At 46.4% G+C, this 18039-nt stretch overlaps 1 protein-coding gene across 1 annotated transcript in view; it reads right to left on the bottom strand.

Moving 5' to 3' along the window:
- WDR66 (WD repeat domain 66) overlaps positions 1-18039 on the bottom strand; it is a 73084-nt gene that overhangs the window by 7536 nt on the left and 47509 nt on the right. Inside the window, exons 15-18 of the mRNA XM_029218414.1 lie at positions 17732-17791; positions 15503-15593; positions 15146-15289; positions 376-604 (exon numbers count right to left, since the gene is read on the bottom strand). Coding sequence (XP_029074247.1) covers positions 376-604; positions 15146-15289; positions 15503-15593; positions 17732-17791 — 524 coding nt within the window. The remainder of the gene's footprint in view (positions 1-375; positions 605-15145; positions 15290-15502; positions 15594-17731; positions 17792-18039) is intronic.

The raw sequence follows: 18039 nt of genomic DNA, 5'->3' as shown, positions 1-18039 counted from the left end.
TTAAAAAAAAGTACGATGAGGAAAAGAATAGGTAAAAATGAAAAGTTTTACTTTGGTGTGGTTTTATTTCACAAATGCAACGCAGTCTCGTAGTAGCTCTGTGAGGTTGATGGCTGACACTTGTATTCCTGCTTTATGAGTGAAGGCCCTGAGTCTTGCAGCTCCAGGAAGCTGGAACATAAACTGCATCCTTCTGGTTCCCAGCATCCTTCCCTTTACCCCGTGTTTGCCAGCCACGTGGGTCAGTAAGCGGCATCCTCGCGGCTGAAGTCCAGTCAAATCAGAGATGCCGGGGGGTGGTCTGTCTCCCAGCTCAGTTCTCTCCAGTGGGAATGGCTCAAGGGTGTTACGAGATATACCTATTTAGGTATTTACCTTTGGTTTGAAGCAGTTTCAGAAAATCCTCTCTTCGAATAGCTTTCTTTCCCTTTGAATTGGTAAAACCAAGAATGTCAAAGCTCCGCTGGATGCCACTCATGGTGTTACCGAAGGGTGGCCTGTGATTAAGGTAAACTTTGAAGAAATCTGGTAGGTTGATTTTGTCAATTAGTTTTCCAGTGTCCACATACTCACTAAATCTGATTTCGTTAAACATATCTTCAATCTAGGAAAGAGGTTTAGGGGGAAAAAAAAAAAGACCATGGTAAGCAGAAAAGACGCTTTGATAGACTTCTAAGAATTGGAGAGTAACAGACAAATGTTCACCATTAGCTTAGAACATGTATGTTATTAGTTGACTGTATCCCCCCTCCAAAGAAAGATAGGTTGAAGTCCTAACCCCCAGTCCCTCAGTCCCTCAGGGCAGATGTCATTAGTTAAGATGAGGTTGTACTGGAGGAGGGTGGGCCTTCCATACAATATGACTGGTGTCCTCATAAAAAGAGGAAAGAGACACTCAGGGCCAAGATGGACATGTGATGGCCGAGGCAGTGGTTGGAGGGATACATCTTAAGCCAAGGAACATCAAGGATTGATGGTAACTGCAGAAGCTAGAAGAGGCGAGGACACACATTATCCCCTACATGTTTCATAGAGAGCATGACCCTGCTGACACCTTGATTTCAGAATTCCATGAGAGAATAAATTCCTGTTGTGTGAAGCCACCCACTTTGTGGTACTAAATTTTACAGCAGCTTTGATCCACTGTCCAACTGGTCAATACTATTAGCATTGGCATGAACAGTGTTTCATTTCTTCACTTTTCACCTAAGTATCTCACAGTGTATCTACTACATCCTTGCTTTGTGAAGAAGATATTAGTTTCATTTAAAAGATGGAATCCTGAAGAATTTAGAAATTAGTTTAGATGAACAAGCAAATAATTCAGTGTGAAACTCAAATACAGGACCTAAGGCTGTGGTAAGTTTCTTAAGGCAACTAACTGCACCATGATTCTTTTTTCCTTTCTTTCTTTTCCATCTTTATCCTGCAATGTTTTATATACTCAAAAGATTCTATGTAACATACATACAACTTATGTGATATAATTTTTAAAATGAAGACCTAAGAAGCCATCATTCATTGAAAATATCAACACAGTTGGCAAGTCTTAAGCGAGACTAACCAAGAAAAAGAAGAGAAAAGACTCAAATTATTAAAATCAGGAATGAAAGAGGGAATACCAGTACCAATCTTACAGAGATTAAAAAGAGTATGAGCAATAATATGCCAACAAATCAGATAACTTAGGTGAAATGGACAAATTCCTAGAAAGATACAAATGACCAAAACTGACTCAAGAAGAAAGAGAAAATCTAAACAGACCTATAACAAGTAAATAGATTGAATTAGTAACTTTACAGCTTCCGCAAAGAAAAACCAAGGACCAAATGGCTTCATTGGTGAATTCTACCAAATATTTAAAGAATACCAATCCCCCACAAACTCTCCCAAAAACATAAGAAAAGGGAACAATTCCCAACTCATTCTGTGAGGGCTGCTTTCTGATTTGGAAAGTCATTCTTTGCGTATTTTCCAAATTTCCTAGAATGAGCAGAGTGCTGACATGTCTGCGGATTCAAATGGAAATGTGGTGCCAGTTAATGCAGGTCTCCACACAGGGCTCCTTGCGTAACTGGCAAAATGCAAGGAGGAGAGAAATAGAACACAGAAACAAACGAAACCACTCCCCACTCCCATCAGCCTTCTCTGTGCACTATTTTTGTACCACGCACACTGCAGCCAGCTAAAATTCAGAAACCTGAACTGTGCCTGACAAAGGGCTAGAAATGAGTAATTTATTTTAGTGTCTACATTTGAAACTAATATGTGTCCCTCCAAATTGCAGGGTTTTGAATTTTACAGAGAGAGAGAGAGAGAGAGAGAATAAGAGCCACAGAAAAGTGGGAAATAATTTTTTTCCCCCAGAACCTGAACTTTTTTGGTCTGTAGGAATGAATCAGGAAGAGAATCTATATTTGTACACAATATTTATCAATAGATAGCCAATTTCTCCCTGTCCACTAAATAAATGTAGAACAAAAATGGAAAGAGCACCAGTTTGAAGCAACGCCAAATATCAGCCTGTCTGGAACATCATAGTGTCTTGGTCTTGCCCCAAGTATCAAGAAGAAAATACAAACCTCTTGCAGTCCAGCCATCATTTCTGTGAAAGATCTGGGGTACCTTCCTTCCACTTTTTCCCATGCATATAAAACACATGTGTCTATTTTTTTTTGCAAAACTGGTACGTGTATATATCCTTTTTTGTATCCTGCTTTTCCCCTTTTTACACTGTATCTTAGTAATCGCCTAATATTTTCAAAGAAGCCATATATCTTCAATGCAACATTCCAGGAATGGTCTTTAGATATAACATCATTGGTTATGGATACAAACGAACCATAATTGGTACTATGCAAGTAGTTCTAATTGGTAACATTTTCATATACAGCATTTGTTGAGTTTATATTATGTACAACTGCATGTTAAATTATGTACAATTTTGTGTATAAATAAAACTATCCAGTAGCATATATTACTTACAGATTCTACTATATGATTTTAATACTATTAGTATATGCATGTGCTACCACTTACTATGAGCCAAAGGAGACTGGGGCTAACACTATGATCTTTGATGGCAGACCTAGGTTCAAAGCCTGGTTCTGCCATTTTCTATATGACTTTGGGTTAGTAACTTAACATTCCTTACCCTCAGTTTCCTGTCTTGAAAAAGGGAGTAATATGGTAAACCATTTGCAGTGGGCTGATCTGAGGCTTACTGTGACAATGTATCTAAAGTGCTGACACAGTGCCTAACACAGTCAGCACTCAACCGGCAGTAATTGTTCTTGTGATTCTTATACTTCCTATGCCCTTGCTAATTACAATGCATGTAATTATAACATAAATTATAATTTATAAATACATAAATTATAACGTAAATGACACGTGTACTTTACAAACGTAATATACGATTCAAACTCAATTCAGAAATAGGAGACTAACCCAAAGAGGCCAAAGAAGGAATCCAAACGTGCCTGGAGTTACTCACACCCGGAGCGTTCCAAAGATCTCAGGGAACATTCTTGGCACAAACCACTCTGTAGGTGACTCACCTCTTACTCTCTTTCCCCAAATGACTGACCAAAGATCACTGCTCAACAGGCAGGGAGCTGGCAGCTTCAGCATCATGACGTTTCTTTCCCGAGCCTACTCTGGGTTAGTTGAAGAGGCAGGTGCTGCTACGTATCTAAACGAGGTTCGTGCTTGGGAGAGGAACCTCGGAGCCCGAATGGAATGCCCAGAGCCCTCCCAGGCCCCGCGGTCGCCCAGAGCGCTCTGGCTGGCTCAGCCCGGCCTCTTATTGGCATTCTCACGCCGGCCTGTCATCCACTAAGGCAGTGGTTCATTTGATTCACCCAGGGAGCTTTAAACATTCTAAGGCCTCAGCCCCATTCCCAGAGATCCTGATTTAATTGTTCTGGGGTGGAGTATAAGCAGTCATAGTTTTTAAAAGCTCCCCAGGGGATATGAATGTGTGGCCAAGGTTGAGAAGTATGGCTTTAAGGCAGGGGATCTCAAACTTTATCAGGCATCAACATGAGCAGGAGGGCCCCTTAAAACACAGACTGCTGGGGCTTCCCTGGTGGCGCAGTGGTTGGGAGTCCGCCTGCCGATGCAGGGGACGCGGGTTCGTGCCCCGGTCCGGGAAGATCCCACATGCCGCGGAGCGGCTGGGCCCGTGAGCCATGGCCGCTGAGCCTGTGCGTCCGGAGCCTGTGCTCCGCAACGGGAGAGGCCACAGCAGTGAGAGGCCCACATAACGCAAAAAAAAAAAAAAAAAAATACACAGACTGCTGGTCTGGGGGCCACAGCTTTGAGAACCAGCTCTTACACCACAGCGGCTAGCGGAGGTGATGCTCATGCCAAAAAGAATCAGCACCCGGCTTGTGATTTTCATCACAGAGCAATGGTGGGTGGCAGCTGTGAGGCATATTCTAATTCTTCAGGCCCACATCTGTCTCCTCCATTAAGCTGTAGCAATAGTGTTCATCTCTATTTCCACAGCAGCCTTTCTCAGAGCTCGGCACATCGTGGGGGCCCAGAGAAACGTTTACTGAATGAATGAAACACCGTGGGCACAATGAGGCCATGGAAGAAGTTCTCTTAAAACTCAAAAAAGGGGGGCTTCCCTGGTGGCGCAGTGGTTAGGAATCCTCCTGCCAAGGCAGGGGACACGGGTTCAAGCCCTGGTCCGGGAAGATCCCACATTCCGTGAAGCAACTAAGCTTGGGCGCCACAACTACCGAGCCTGCGCTCTAGAGCCTGTGAGCCACAACTACTGAGCCCGCGAGCCACAACTACTGAAGCCCGCGCACGCGTAGAGCCCGTGCTCTGCAACAAGAGAAGCCAACGCAGCGAGAAGCCTGTGAACCGCAACGAAGAGTAGCCCCCGCTCGCCACAACTAGAGAAAGCTTGTGCACAACAACGAGACCCAACACAGCCAAAAATGAATTAATTAATTAATTAAAAATTTTTTAAAAAGGTAGAACTGTCGAGGTCGACTATCTATTCAACAGCTTGTCATTTGAGTTATAACTTTTTTTTTTTGGCCACGCGCCATGCAACTTGTAGGATCCTAGGTCCCCAACCAGGGACTGAACCTGGGCCCTCGGCAGTGAAAGCGCAGAGCCCTAACCACTGGACCACCAGGGAATTCCTGATTTATAACTTTTAAACATTTACACAGTCGGCCCCTGGACCTCTGCTGGTACCATTGCCTGGGCCCCGAGACGTGAGCGTGGCCTGTCCTTGGAGGGCCGGGGTCCCCTGGCCCAGGACTGCTTTACTCCTGCCGCTGTCATTCTCCCCATAGGCCTTTGGGTTTGCGATCCTGTTGTCAGCCACAGGAAGCCACTGATGGCCTTAGAATTGTGTCTTATAATTAAGTTTTATAACCTCCCTGTTCAACGGAGAGGAACATGATACACTTGAACTGGCGCCATTCCTCGTCTTTATAAACGGGCTCCTGGTGCGGGTCGGTTTCTTCTGTGATAGTTTCATAGACTCGCAGGCTGGAAGGACTCTCCCTCCTCCTTAGACACACCTAGTGCTCTCTAGACCGTCCCTGGCAAATGAGGAGACAGTCTCTCCTCACAGCATCCTCTTCGCCTCACACGCCCTCCGTGTGGCCCATCGCGGTGGCGTTTCGCACTGACCTGGTGCAGGGAAGGAGGGTCTGGGCAGCAGCTTTCAGGGCTGGAGATGCCCCTGCTGTTGGCGCATCACTCTGTCACTCACAACTGCCCCCCTCTCTGGTAACTACCTGCGCAACAGCTGCCTCCCGTCAGGTCCTGCCCACTGGACGCCGACCCAGGAGAGGGCCAGCCATTGGTGCTGGGCCACAGCGCTCTCTCCCCGCTGTCTGCCGGCCGGGGGGAGACTCAGAGATGACACCACCACCATTCCCAGCGCCTTTTATGGTGACCTCTGCCCAGCCCCTCATGGGGCCCACGCTGCAAGCACTTCCGGGGATTCTTCCCCACCCCAGGTGAATGTTTTTAAAGGTTTTAAAATCTGAATGACAGAATTCCCTCGTGGCGCAGTGGTTAAGAAGCCGCCTGCCAATGCAGGGAACATGGGTTCGAGCCCTGGTCCAGGAAGATCCCACATGCTGCGGAACAGCTAAGCCCGTGTGCCACAACTACTGAGCCTGCGTTCTGGAGCCCGCGAGCCACAACTACTGAAGCCCATGCGCCTAGAGCCCGAGCTCCTCAACAAGAGAAGCCACCGCAGTGGCTTCTCTTTTCTTTACTCCTCTAGAAAAAGGAGTGAAGTACTGATTATGCTACAACATGGATGCACCTTGAAAGCAGTGAAAGAAGGCAGACACAAACAGTCGCACATCACATGATTCCATCTATATGAAATGTCCAGAAGAGGCAAATCCGGAGATGGGAAGTAGACTAGTGGATGCCAGGGGCTGAGGAGGGGGGATGGGAAGTGACGGCTAATGGGTACAGGGTTTCTTTTTAGGGTGATAAACATGTTCTAGGATTCGATAGTGGTGATGGTTGCACAACCCTGTGAACATACTAAAAGCCATTGACTCACTTTAAATAGGTAAATTGTATGATATGTGATATATCTCAATAAAGTTGATTAAAAGGAAAAAAAATAGGGAGTTCCCCGGTGGTCTAGTGGCTAGGATTCTGCGTTTTCACTGCCTTGGTCAGGGGAGATCCCGCAAGCCATGAGGCGTGGCCAAAAATAATAATAATAATAACAAAAGGAAGAAAAATAGGGACTTCCTTGGCGGTCCGGCGGTTAAGACTCCGCACCTCTAATGCAGGGGGTGCAGGTTTGATCCTTGGTCGGGGAACTAAGATCCCACATGACTCACGGTGAGGCCAAAAAAACAAAGAAATATAATACAGAGGTGAAGCAATGGCAAAGGCACGTAACAAAGCAAATGCCATCAGTTTTTAAAAATGTAATTTTCACCATGACTACGATCTATTCTTTTACCATCATAAAACCAGTAAAGATAAATATGTGCTTGTTATAAAAAATGCAAACACTGGAGATGTAAAGAATAGAAGTAAAGTGCTCTACCATTCCCCATCCCTCAGCAATAGCCAGTGTTTGATGTCCTGACTTTTGTTTGCACTAAGACCAGCCAGCTGGGGTACAGACCGCGGCCCCGAGTGGCCGTGCACGCTTCCTCATCCCCCTAAGCCTCACTGTCCTGGTTGGTAAAATGGAGATGATAAAAGCATCTTCTTGCCGTGAGGACTCAACGCCAGGGGGTCTGGCACGGTCCTTGGCTCTCAGCGAGCGCTCCAGCGAGAAGGGCTGGTCTGCTGTTGCCGCCTGTTGGTGTTATTGATATCGTCAGCTGCATTCTTTTTTAGTGGCCGCGCAGCATTTTAGTATTTCTTTCTTTAGATGCTGTAAGGGTGACAACAGCAGTGCTCCCTGGAGTAGGGTTCTCAGTGGACCAGGAAGGCCTCCCGACGGCAGTGGGCCATTTCTCTCACTTTCAGGATGGAAACACCTCGTGATATTTATGCTTCAGAACAAATCCAACCCACTGAGGACCTTTCTTCAAAGTGCAAATTTCCCAATTCCCCTGGGGTCTTCATCAGAGCGGAAACTGTGCCCATGACCGTTGGCTCAAATTTCTCCTCCTCCTACGGTGGGCGGCTGTGCCACCTGGCTACGCTCCCTCCATCCCAGCTGGGACTGCGGTTTAGCCACAAAGATTAGTACACAAGGCTTGGGGAGGATTTGTTCGTTTATCTTTCTGGGTTTTGTTCTGAATACAAAAGCAATACAAGCTACTGCTTGTAGTTAAGAAAAATTAAATTCTACAGAAATGTATGTATGAGCCTCCCCTCTCCCCGGCAATTTACAGCCACGATGGTCTTCTAAGGAGAGTGCATGCGACTAAATGGGAAGTTTTTTCATTTGTAAACCCTAGAGATGGGCTTATACTGCAGATTTGGAAATAGAAGCCAAGAGCTGAACTGGCACGGCCAGCAGAGGGACGGGAGGGGGTGCTCCACAGGGAAGGAAGAGGGGGAGCAGAGCTCGGTGGGGGGTCAAGACCAGCAAGGAAGCCCCCCTGGGGGTGGTCATCGGCACGGGGGAGAAGATCTAATGAGGAGTTTTAGGTAAACCGCTGCGGAATGCGGTTATGCGTGAATCCTTCTGGTGATTCCCAGTGTTCCAGGGAAGTTGTCTTGTGTGGATGGGCTTTCTGTTTTTGTGGAAAAGGAGGAAGATGCTGAGCGTCATGTCTGGAATGACCTGGAGTGTGCACACGCACACGGGGGAGCCCCGAGGCCAGGAGAGCGCGAGCCCCCAGGGCAGCCCCGAACTCAGACTGTGGGTGGGAGCCAGGGCTGGGTTCCAGCTGGTACCAGAGGCCCCAGCTGACGGGGGTGATATGTAGAAAGTAGAGAGTAAAAGCTCTCACGGATCCCGTGCCTCAGAGGTCAGTGTCGTTAAAGGTTTGGAAGAAGTTCTTTCAGTTTTGCTAGGCATATATGAGATCTATATATTATTGTTAATGAAATGAGGTCATGCTTTACATACTGTTTTGCAACTTTCCTTTTGTCCTTTAACAACAAAACCAGCACATTCTTTCTGAGTCAAGAATCATAGGTCAGGGACTTCCCTGATGGTCCAGTGGTTAAGAGTCCGCCTTCCAATACGGGGGACGTGGGTTCGATCCCTGGTCGGGGAACTAAGATCCCACATGCTACGGGACAGCTAAGTCCACGCGCCGCAACTACTGAGCCCACACGCTCTGGAGCCCGCGTGCCACAGCTAGAGAGAAGCCCGCGCACGGCAACAAAGAGCCCGTGCACTGCAGCTAAGACCCGAGGCAGCCAAATAAATAAAATTAAAAAATAAAAAAGAGAACAGAAAGAAAAGAATCATCGGTCCATTTCACTGTTTAATAACTACTGAGTGTAGGTGTGCCTTACTTGATTCACCCCATCTCCTATCAACGGACCTTAAGGTCGTTTTAATTTTTCACTATTACAAACTATCCCGCAGTACATCACTGTTACACTTGCCTGAGTTTTCCTGCGGGATATACTCCTAAAAGCAGAATTGCTGGGTCCAAAGGTAAGCACGTTTAAGAAGTTAAGTGATTATTTCCTCTCCAAACCCTCCTAAACGAGGCTAAAGCTGCTGAGTATACCAAATAGTTAGGGCTACTATTCCTTACTCTGAGATCAAACAAAAATAATGTCAGGGATTCTGTCTTCCTTATTGTTTTTGCAGTCAAACATGACTGGTGAGCATATCGTTCATTCGTGTACTCGTCCGACCAAGATCTGCTGAGCCTCCACGATGTGAGCTCTTGCTGGGCACACACCTCTCTGCCAGGATTGGCCTCAGTTTATAGAACTAAGTGGTCGAACTGCTGTTAATTCATTGCAAAAACCTATCAAGAATCTATAACGCTCTGCAAGCTAAATAGAAACATAGCCACAAGTGACCAGGGGACACACGTGACGCACAGGCCCCCAACACGATATTCCAAAGTCCCGGGGGGGAAAATATATCTGTAGAGCTGGAAGATGACACTTTCTCATATGTGAAATCAGCTATACAAACTGTGAAGAGCCCTAACTTAGGAACCCAAACTTAGGGTTTATAACATTATAAACATTGCAGATCTTTCTTTTTAAAAAAAATGAAGATTTGTAAGAGCAGCCCACCTCACCTCTTTGGCTGTGTTCTGCAGAAGATGGGAATGGTTAGGGATTCTTTGGGGAGGGTTACATTCTTGTATAATTTGGCTTCAATCTACCACACTGACTAGATTCAAATCCCCAAGGCAGTTAAAATGACGTAAGAAAAAATATAAATAATGTAGAGCCTTGGGGGGCTGGCTTGAGTCTGTGTTTCTAAGTCTTTCAAGTAACCAAGTGTGAAAATACTCTTATCAGCGGCACATACTTCTTCATGCCACTTCTCGGGGGAGGGGGAACAGCTGCATCTTAAGAGGAAATGTTTCATTAACCATGACGAAGCCTGGGTTTAAAAGTGTCAAAGCCCCGAAAACATTTTTATTAAAATCGCTATAAATCTGATGGAAACTAGAGATCAAAAAGTTCTCCCCTCGGAGCTTCAGATATAAACTAATTCATCAGCGAACAGTGTTTGCACTCAGATGTGGCCACATCTGGATCGGGGGCCTTCAGAAAACATCTCCAAAGAGTAAATTTATTTTTTAAGTGGATTAAAAACCCTGGACTCCAGGGGACTTACGGAGACACTGAGTGGGGCACTGAAACCCCTTCTTAACAGCTGATGTGGGGGGGGGACACAACAGTCAGTGACACAACAGTCAGTGACAACCTTGCAATGACCATTTTAACGTGGGTAAAATAATATTCCATGTCACTTTATAACATTTGTTGCAGACTAACCTTTTTTACTGGGTACTTTTTTTTTTGCCACGCTGCGTGGCTTGTGGGATCTTAGTTCCCCAGCCAGGGATTGAACCGGGGCCCTTGGCAGTGAAAGCAGCGAGACCTAACCACTGGACCGCCAGGGAAGTCCCTCTGGGTACTTTTGACTCATCAGCAAGATTTCGATAGGTTGTTAAGCTTTATTATTTTTGGCCAATGACAGGACAACGGAGTGAGCCTTTGGTAATCACACTTCTTACTTCTAGAGGAAGCAGAAAAACCACAGCCACTCTGCGCCACCCTCCTCCTTCAGCGATTCGTGTGGCAGGTGGGTGACAGTCACAAAGGATAAACACCCAGAATTCCCTTATCGACAAAGCAGGACTGCAGAGGACACATTTACACGGGCCCAGGGTTTAAAATCAAGAATCCTGAGTGAGAAGGCTGCCATCAGTTTGATGACTTTCGGCCATTTACATAAAGTCTCTTTACCAGACAAATCAAGAAAATAAAAAACTGATTTTAGAGAAGGTATTGTAAACAAAGATCCACAGGGTCAGAGAGACATTCATCTAAAGGCCTTTTATAATCACACATCCAGAGACGAGGATAGGATGGATGGTGGAGGTAATAATACTGGATGGTGTTTTTTCAAACATTTAACATGTGCCCTGTACTGTACTAAACAGATACTCATTTAATCGTCACAATAATTCCAGGGGCTGGGTACTACTATTAGCCCCATTCTACAGATGAGGAAACTGAGGCTTAGAGAGGTTCAGAAACTTGACCAAGTCTCACAGCTGGCGAGTGGTTATAGTCAGGAGTCAAACCCAGAGCCACCTGACCCAGGAGCCTGTGCTCCCAGCCGCTACCCAGTGCTGCTTCCCTAGTAGGAAGGCTTGGATCTGCAGCCATCAGAGAGAGGCTCCTGAGTGCTTACAGGAAATGTGAGACATATGGCTCATGATGGCATTTTTTTTTTTTTTTTTTTTTGCGGTACGCGGGCCTCTCACCGTTGTGGCCTCTCCTGTTGCGGAGCACAGGCTCCGGACGCGCAGGCTCAGTGGCCACGGCTCATGGGCCCAGCCGCTCCACGGCACGTGGGATCTTCCCGGACCGGGGCACGAACCCGTGTCCCCTACATCGGCAGGCAGACTCTCAACCACTGCGCCACCAGGGAAGCCCCCATGATGGCATTTCGGTGAGTTTCATATGAATATGATCCTTAGACACTGCAGGTAGCAACTGAGTCTGTGCGGCACTGTGGAGGAGGGCCTCTTACCGGCTGGACTACCAGGTAAGGGGCAAAGTGGAAAATGCAGACTCCCAGGCCCCATACACTGAGATTCTGATTGGCTAGATCTGGGATGGGGCCCAGGAATCTGATTTTTTAATAAATGCTCCAGGTAATTCTGTTGCAGGTTGCCAGTTTGGGAAACAATGTTCTAAGGAACATGCTTTAGAAACACAGCTCTAGGGAACACTTTTATGTGGGTTGCACAAACTTCACGGGTAGTTGCTTCTGTTTCTGACCATATACTTTTACAAAATGAACACTGGTCAAAAGACCTTTTGAGGAGCTTAAAGAATCCCTGACTTTTTTTTTTTTTGGCTGCGTTGCGTCTTTGCTGCTGCATGCAGGCTTTCTCTAGTTGCAGTGAGCGGGGGTTACTCTTCGTTGTGGTGCGCGGGCTTCTCATTGCTGTGGCTTCTCTTGTTGCAGAGCACGGGCTCTAGAGCGCGTGGCCTTCAGTAGTTGTGGTACGGGGGCTCAGCAGTTTTGGCTTGTGGGCTGTAGAGCACAGGCTCAGTAGTTGTGGTGCACGGGCTTAGTTGTTCTGTGGCATGTGGGATCTTCCCGGACCAGAGCTCGAACCCGTGTTCCCTGCACTGGCAGGTGGCTTCTTAACCACTGTGCCACCAGGGAAGGCCCCCTGATGTTTTTAAGGTACTCATTCAAGACTCAGCTGGGTTTATGGGCTCTGAAAACTCATTTCTCCAGATGCTACTCGGAGAATAAAAGTCACCTTCCAGTCATACTTGGAGCACCCAAAAAAAGGTGATTCTGGGTAGGCCACTGAAGCCAAGGGAAATGACTGGGACCACAGCTCACATCACTAAAATGTGCTCGGACACCTAATGTGAACATTGAGTCTTAGCTGGGTTTCAGGAGTTATGTATGTTTGATGGTGAGCTGCAAAATGCTACATTTCTGGAAGACTATTTGGCAATGGGCCTTAAAGTTCATATTCTCTGACCCAGTAATTCTATTTCTAGGACTCTGACCCAGGAAAATAATCAGAGAAGTATGCAAAAACCATACACAGAGATGTGCATCACAGCCATGTCTCTGACAGCCAAAATACTTCAGACAACCTATGTGTCTGTCAACTGGGGAATGGATCAACTGAGTATACAGCCTTTCGAAAGCATGTTGTCTATAGCAAACCAAAAAGCTTCTGCACAGGGCTTCCCTGGTGGCGCAGTGGTTGAGAGTCCGCCTGCCGATGCAGGGGACGCAGGTTCGTGTCCCGGTCCGGGAGGATCCCACATGCCGTGGAGCGGCTGGGCCCGTGAGCCATGGCCGCTGAGCCTGTGCATCCGGAGTCTGTGCTCCGCAACGAGAGAGGCCGCAGCAGTGAGAGGCCTGCGTACCGCAAAAAAAAAAAAAAAAAAAAAAAGCTTCTGCACAGCAAAAGAAACGATCGACAAAATGAAAAAGCAACCTACAGAATGGGAGGAAATATTTGCAAACCACATATCTGATAAGGGGTTGATATCTAAAATATATAAGGGACTCACAACTAATAGCAAAAAGCCAAATAACCCACTTAAAAAATGGGCAGAAGACCTGAATAGACATTTTTCTAAAGAAGATATTCAAATGATCAATAAGTACATGAAAAGGTGCTCACATCACTAACCATAAGGGAAATGCAAATCAAAACCACAATGAGCTATCACCTCACACCTGTCAGAATGGCTTTTATCAAGAAAACAAGAGGGCTTCCCTGGTGGCACAGTGGTTGAGAGTCTGCCTGCCGATGCAGGGGACACGGGTTCGTGCCCCGGTCCGGGAAGATCCCACATGCCGCGGAGCGGCTGGGCCCGTGAGCCATGGACGCTGAGCCTGCGCATCTGGAGCCTGTGCTCCGCAACGGGAGAGGCCACAACAGTGAGAGGCCCGCGTACCGCAAAAAAAACCAAAAACAAACAAACTCAAAGAAACAGAAACAGATTGGTGGTTGCCAGGGGCAGGGGGTGGGGAGTGGGAGAAATGGGTGAAAAGTGGTCAAAGGGTACAAACTCCCAATTATAAGATACACATATCCTGGGGATGTAAGGTACAGCATGGGGGCTCTAGTTAACAATACAGTACAGTATATTTGCAAGTTGCAAACATAGTAGATTTTTAAAGTTCTCATCACACACAAAAAATTGTAACTATGCAAGGGGATGGATGTGTTAACTAACCACACCGTGGTAATAATTTTTTAATCTATATGTATATAAAATCACTATATTGAATATCTTAAATGCACACAATGTTATATGTCAATTATATCTTAATAAAGCCCGGGGTAAAAAGCATATTATCGAGGAATTTTCACCACACGCTCACAAAACAACAGTTACTGAGAATGTTGCTATACACGTATACATATACATAAAAACGTACTCTGCAAAATGTTGACATATATACCTATATACACCATATAATGACAATTCTTTGTTTATCTATATCTAAACATAAAACAATAGAAGGAAGTCCACCAAAATGTTAATAATGATTACCTCTGAGTCATTTCTATTTTCTTCTTTACAGGTCTATTTTCTAAATCAGACAAAGTTTTAAAATTAAGCTATATCCTTTATAAATTAAGTTTTCAGAGAATTGTTAATGAAATGGGAAATGCATATTACATAATATCAAGTGAAAATATAGGATAAAAATATATATTCAATATGGTACCCATTAGTTTTTTTAAAATTATGTGTGTGTATATATATATATATATATATATATATATATATATATATATATACATACACATTATATATAAATCAATCCAGGAAGATACCAATAACTGTTGTCTCTGTGTACTGGGATTATAGGTAATTATTTTCTTCATTCCACTTGTGTATCTTTTCCAAACTTTCTACGATGAGAATGTGTTAGCATTTCCAGTAAGAGAACCCAATCAGTTGCATTTTAAGCCACAGTTTTCACGAGGACCATTTCCTCTGGTCCCTGTTGGGAGCCCCTTACAGCTGGGGTGTGCTACGAGGCTCTGAGGAGCAGCTGCATCCCCTGAGCTCCATCTGCAGCCCGGGATGAGCACCCACCTCGCAGGAGCAGCCCATTCACACAGGCCAGGTGAATGGCAACTACAGGGAAAGGATCACAACAGCGAGCATTTACTGAGCTCTTCCTACGTAGCCTACTCTGTGCCAAGTGCTGTGCGGGCATCAACTCTTTGAACTGGATGAGGCTGGTCCTCATGCAGCTAGGGGCCTTCTGTCTAATTCCAAAGCCCATGCTCTTACCAACATCAAACTCTGGTAAGGAATCCGCCTTACAAGAATATCTTTATGGCAAGTCTGTTTCCAAGCAGTGCATCTGCTATGCCCAGGACCTCCTTTCTGATCCATTTATGTAAGAATAGTGTTAAATTTTTACTTTGACCTATAATGATTGCTCCCCGAGGTCGTTTTTATAAATAACACATCGCACGGCTGTTCTTGTTTTCATTCTACCTACCTTCTCTTCCGATGGGTAAAAGCCAATTGCCCTCATGACAAAAGGAAGCTCCGACAGGCAGATGTGTTCCGACACCTTTCTGGTCTCCATTGTATCAATACCTTGACTACGGAGCTGAGAATAGTAAAAATAGTCTTCCAGCTCCTATGTGGAAATGAAGCGGAAACACAACATGCATTTTTGGCTTAAGTCTGAAGCAGCCATTTAGGCTTCAAGGACATTTTCTAGAAAGTACATTTTAAGCTCAGTGGGGAAAACAGCTTTGGCAAAAAGCAAGAAGGTTAACCCCGGGCACATCTGTTTTACAGACTTAACTAGATGCTACCAGGAAGTGTTTACTCTGAGGATAGTAGTTACCCTGTAGAATTTTCCTTCCCTGCCACCAGACACCAGACCATAGAATGGGGTCAGGTCTTCGCCCCCAAGAGAAACTGCTGCCTCCAGGGCACTAGAACAACGAGAGAAACATCATTATTAGCCAGCAGTCAGTCAGGAACACAATGCACCGCAAGGCTGCCCAGCTGCGGACCTCCGGAGGGTATTACAGTGAGGATACGACTAGGGTCTCTGTAAACTCGTTAAGTAAATTCCCTCCAAAATGAAGCTGCAAATGGGAAATTCAATTTCAAGTGTGGCACCCGCCTTAATGACGATGATATTCTCTCGTGGATACGACAGGGCAGACGCCTGGCAATTTGTCTGCAATCTCTGGGGGGAGGGAGGGAGGGAGGGTGGTGAGTCCACAGTCTTCCCAGTGGCCCTCCTGTAACTTTAGATCTGCATGTGACCAGAGCCAGAAGAATGGGACGTGGCACAGGTGGGTGGCCGTCGCTAATTGCTTCCATAAAAACTCTGGAGGCCGCAAGGGACCCACGCCAGTCAGATAAAAATAGCCCTCTGCTCTCTAACACAGGGTCAGATTTTTCCAAAAATAGGACCTTTAAGTGGTAAGAAAACCTACTTTTTGTATGAGGCTGACTTTACCTCATACAAAATGCTAATAATAATATGAAATCATCTTAATAATCCACTAACTGGATTTTTGCTAATCAGACCATTAGCCGCTTTGTAGGGTTATTAAGACAGACTTTGTGCAGACCATGGCGGGGAAGTGGTTATGTATACAGAAGCTGGAGTCAAAGGGACATGCCTGTGAGCCCTGGCTCTGCCACTTGCAAGCAGTGTGATCATGGGCAAGTGACTTAACCACTCAGGGCCTCAGCTTCCTATTCTGTAAAATGGAAATAATTACAGGGTCTGCCTCAGGGGATTGTTGTAAGAATTAAAGTGAGTGCACAGAGAGGATTCCACATGAAGCCCTTTATTTTTCTCCTGTGATGAACCTTTGTTGAGGTGTGGGGTTGATGCGAATCCCAGCCCCAGCACACTACTCCATTGCTTGGGCAGATCACTGAACCCCTTGAGCTAGTTCCCAGATCTGTACAACAGGGATACCAACAGTGCCTACGTCACAGGATAGCTGTGGGGACACGTCAGACAATACATGGAAAGCCCAGGGCCTGGCTCAGGACTATGATTACTGTTGAACTGGGTGTTGAGGTGCACCTACGGCTCTCCTGCAAGAGTCAGCCACAGAACAGTCCTCGGTCCTCTTGTCACAGCCCCGCACAAGCCCCACCCAAGCAGGCTGCGTGAGGTCCATGGAGCTGGTGTACTCTCCAGGTGGGCCTGGGGTCCAGGCGGGCCTGAGGACCGTCTCCAGTAGGGCTCAGTCTTCACCTGGCTCTTGGCTCTGATATTACCCATCGAGGCAGGTGTCCAGCTGAGAGGGCTCCCGCTCTGTGGCCTCCAGGCCAGGCCCAGGCCCAATCCCAACAGGCTCTGAGGGCAGTGAGGCCACTATTGGCCATTTGATTCTGAAGCAGGGCCAGGTAAAGGCCCAAGTGACATGGAGGAGCCTGTCACCACCTGAAGGCCCCAGGGGACAGGCTCACAGAGCTCTGGATTCTCTGGGAACGGCCCTCCAGCAGTCAGGACTACACCATGTCCCCTGCTTCCTGGCCACTGTCAGCTCAGCTGACCTGAGAGCCAGAGGGACAGGGCTGGGCTTGTCCCACCAGAGCTGGGGCAAGAGACTCCCTCTCTCTGGTGTGAAATCTGGGGACTGTCAGTGGCCGAGTTCCCACCGAGTGACGAAATCCAGCTCTGCAGAGAGTGACAGCAACAGCAGAGGCGAGCTGAGAGCAAACGCTGAGGGTGGGCTGGGCTGCTCCCCCCGCAGTGCGGTGACCCGAGACCCCAGGACCCGCTCGTAACTTCCCCTTTCTGCCTAAGTTGGGTTCTAATGCTTGCCACAAAAAAAGAGGTCATTGGGGCACAAGATGGAGGTACATTTATTGAAAACCTACTGTGTGTGTGCCCAGAAATATACTCAGTGCTGTGGGGAATGAGCTAAAGCCCAAGAAACAGTGAGCACAGCAACCAGCATATAGCAAGAGCCCAGTAAACGCTCCCTGGGGGGGAGGGGGAGGGGAGGAGGGAAAGCAGGGGGAGGAGAAAGGGCACCTAACCCCAAGATCTGGCCCTTCACTTCCCCGTGAGCTCAAACCAACAGATGGTCCTTACTTGCCAAATGTGTTAGAGTTGCACCTCCTACTCCTGGGCCTTACACACCATCTGTCGGGGCTTCAGACCAGGGTAATGAGCAGAGCTGAAAGTCTTCCGGATTCACGACAAAAAAATTTATAAATAGACTTTACTGTTTAAGAATACATCAGTTTTATGTTTTTCACAATTGTTACTGTAAATACCTTGTGCCTGTTCATGGATTATTTTATTCTAAAATATTTTGTCAAATGTGTATCAACCAAATTAAAAACAAAGGCTTTCATGTTAGCAACAACAACAACAAAAAAAGCGGGGGGGGGGGGGGG

Source organism: Monodon monoceros, unplaced genomic scaffold (genome assembly GCF_005190385.1).
Source record: "Monodon monoceros isolate NGI ecotype Baffin Bay Population unplaced genomic scaffold, NGI_Narwhal_1 Super_Scaffold_1, whole genome shotgun sequence".
Taxonomy (NCBI): domain Eukaryota; kingdom Metazoa; phylum Chordata; class Mammalia; order Artiodactyla; family Monodontidae; genus Monodon; species Monodon monoceros.
This window is presented reverse-complemented; position numbering and strand designations above follow the sequence as displayed.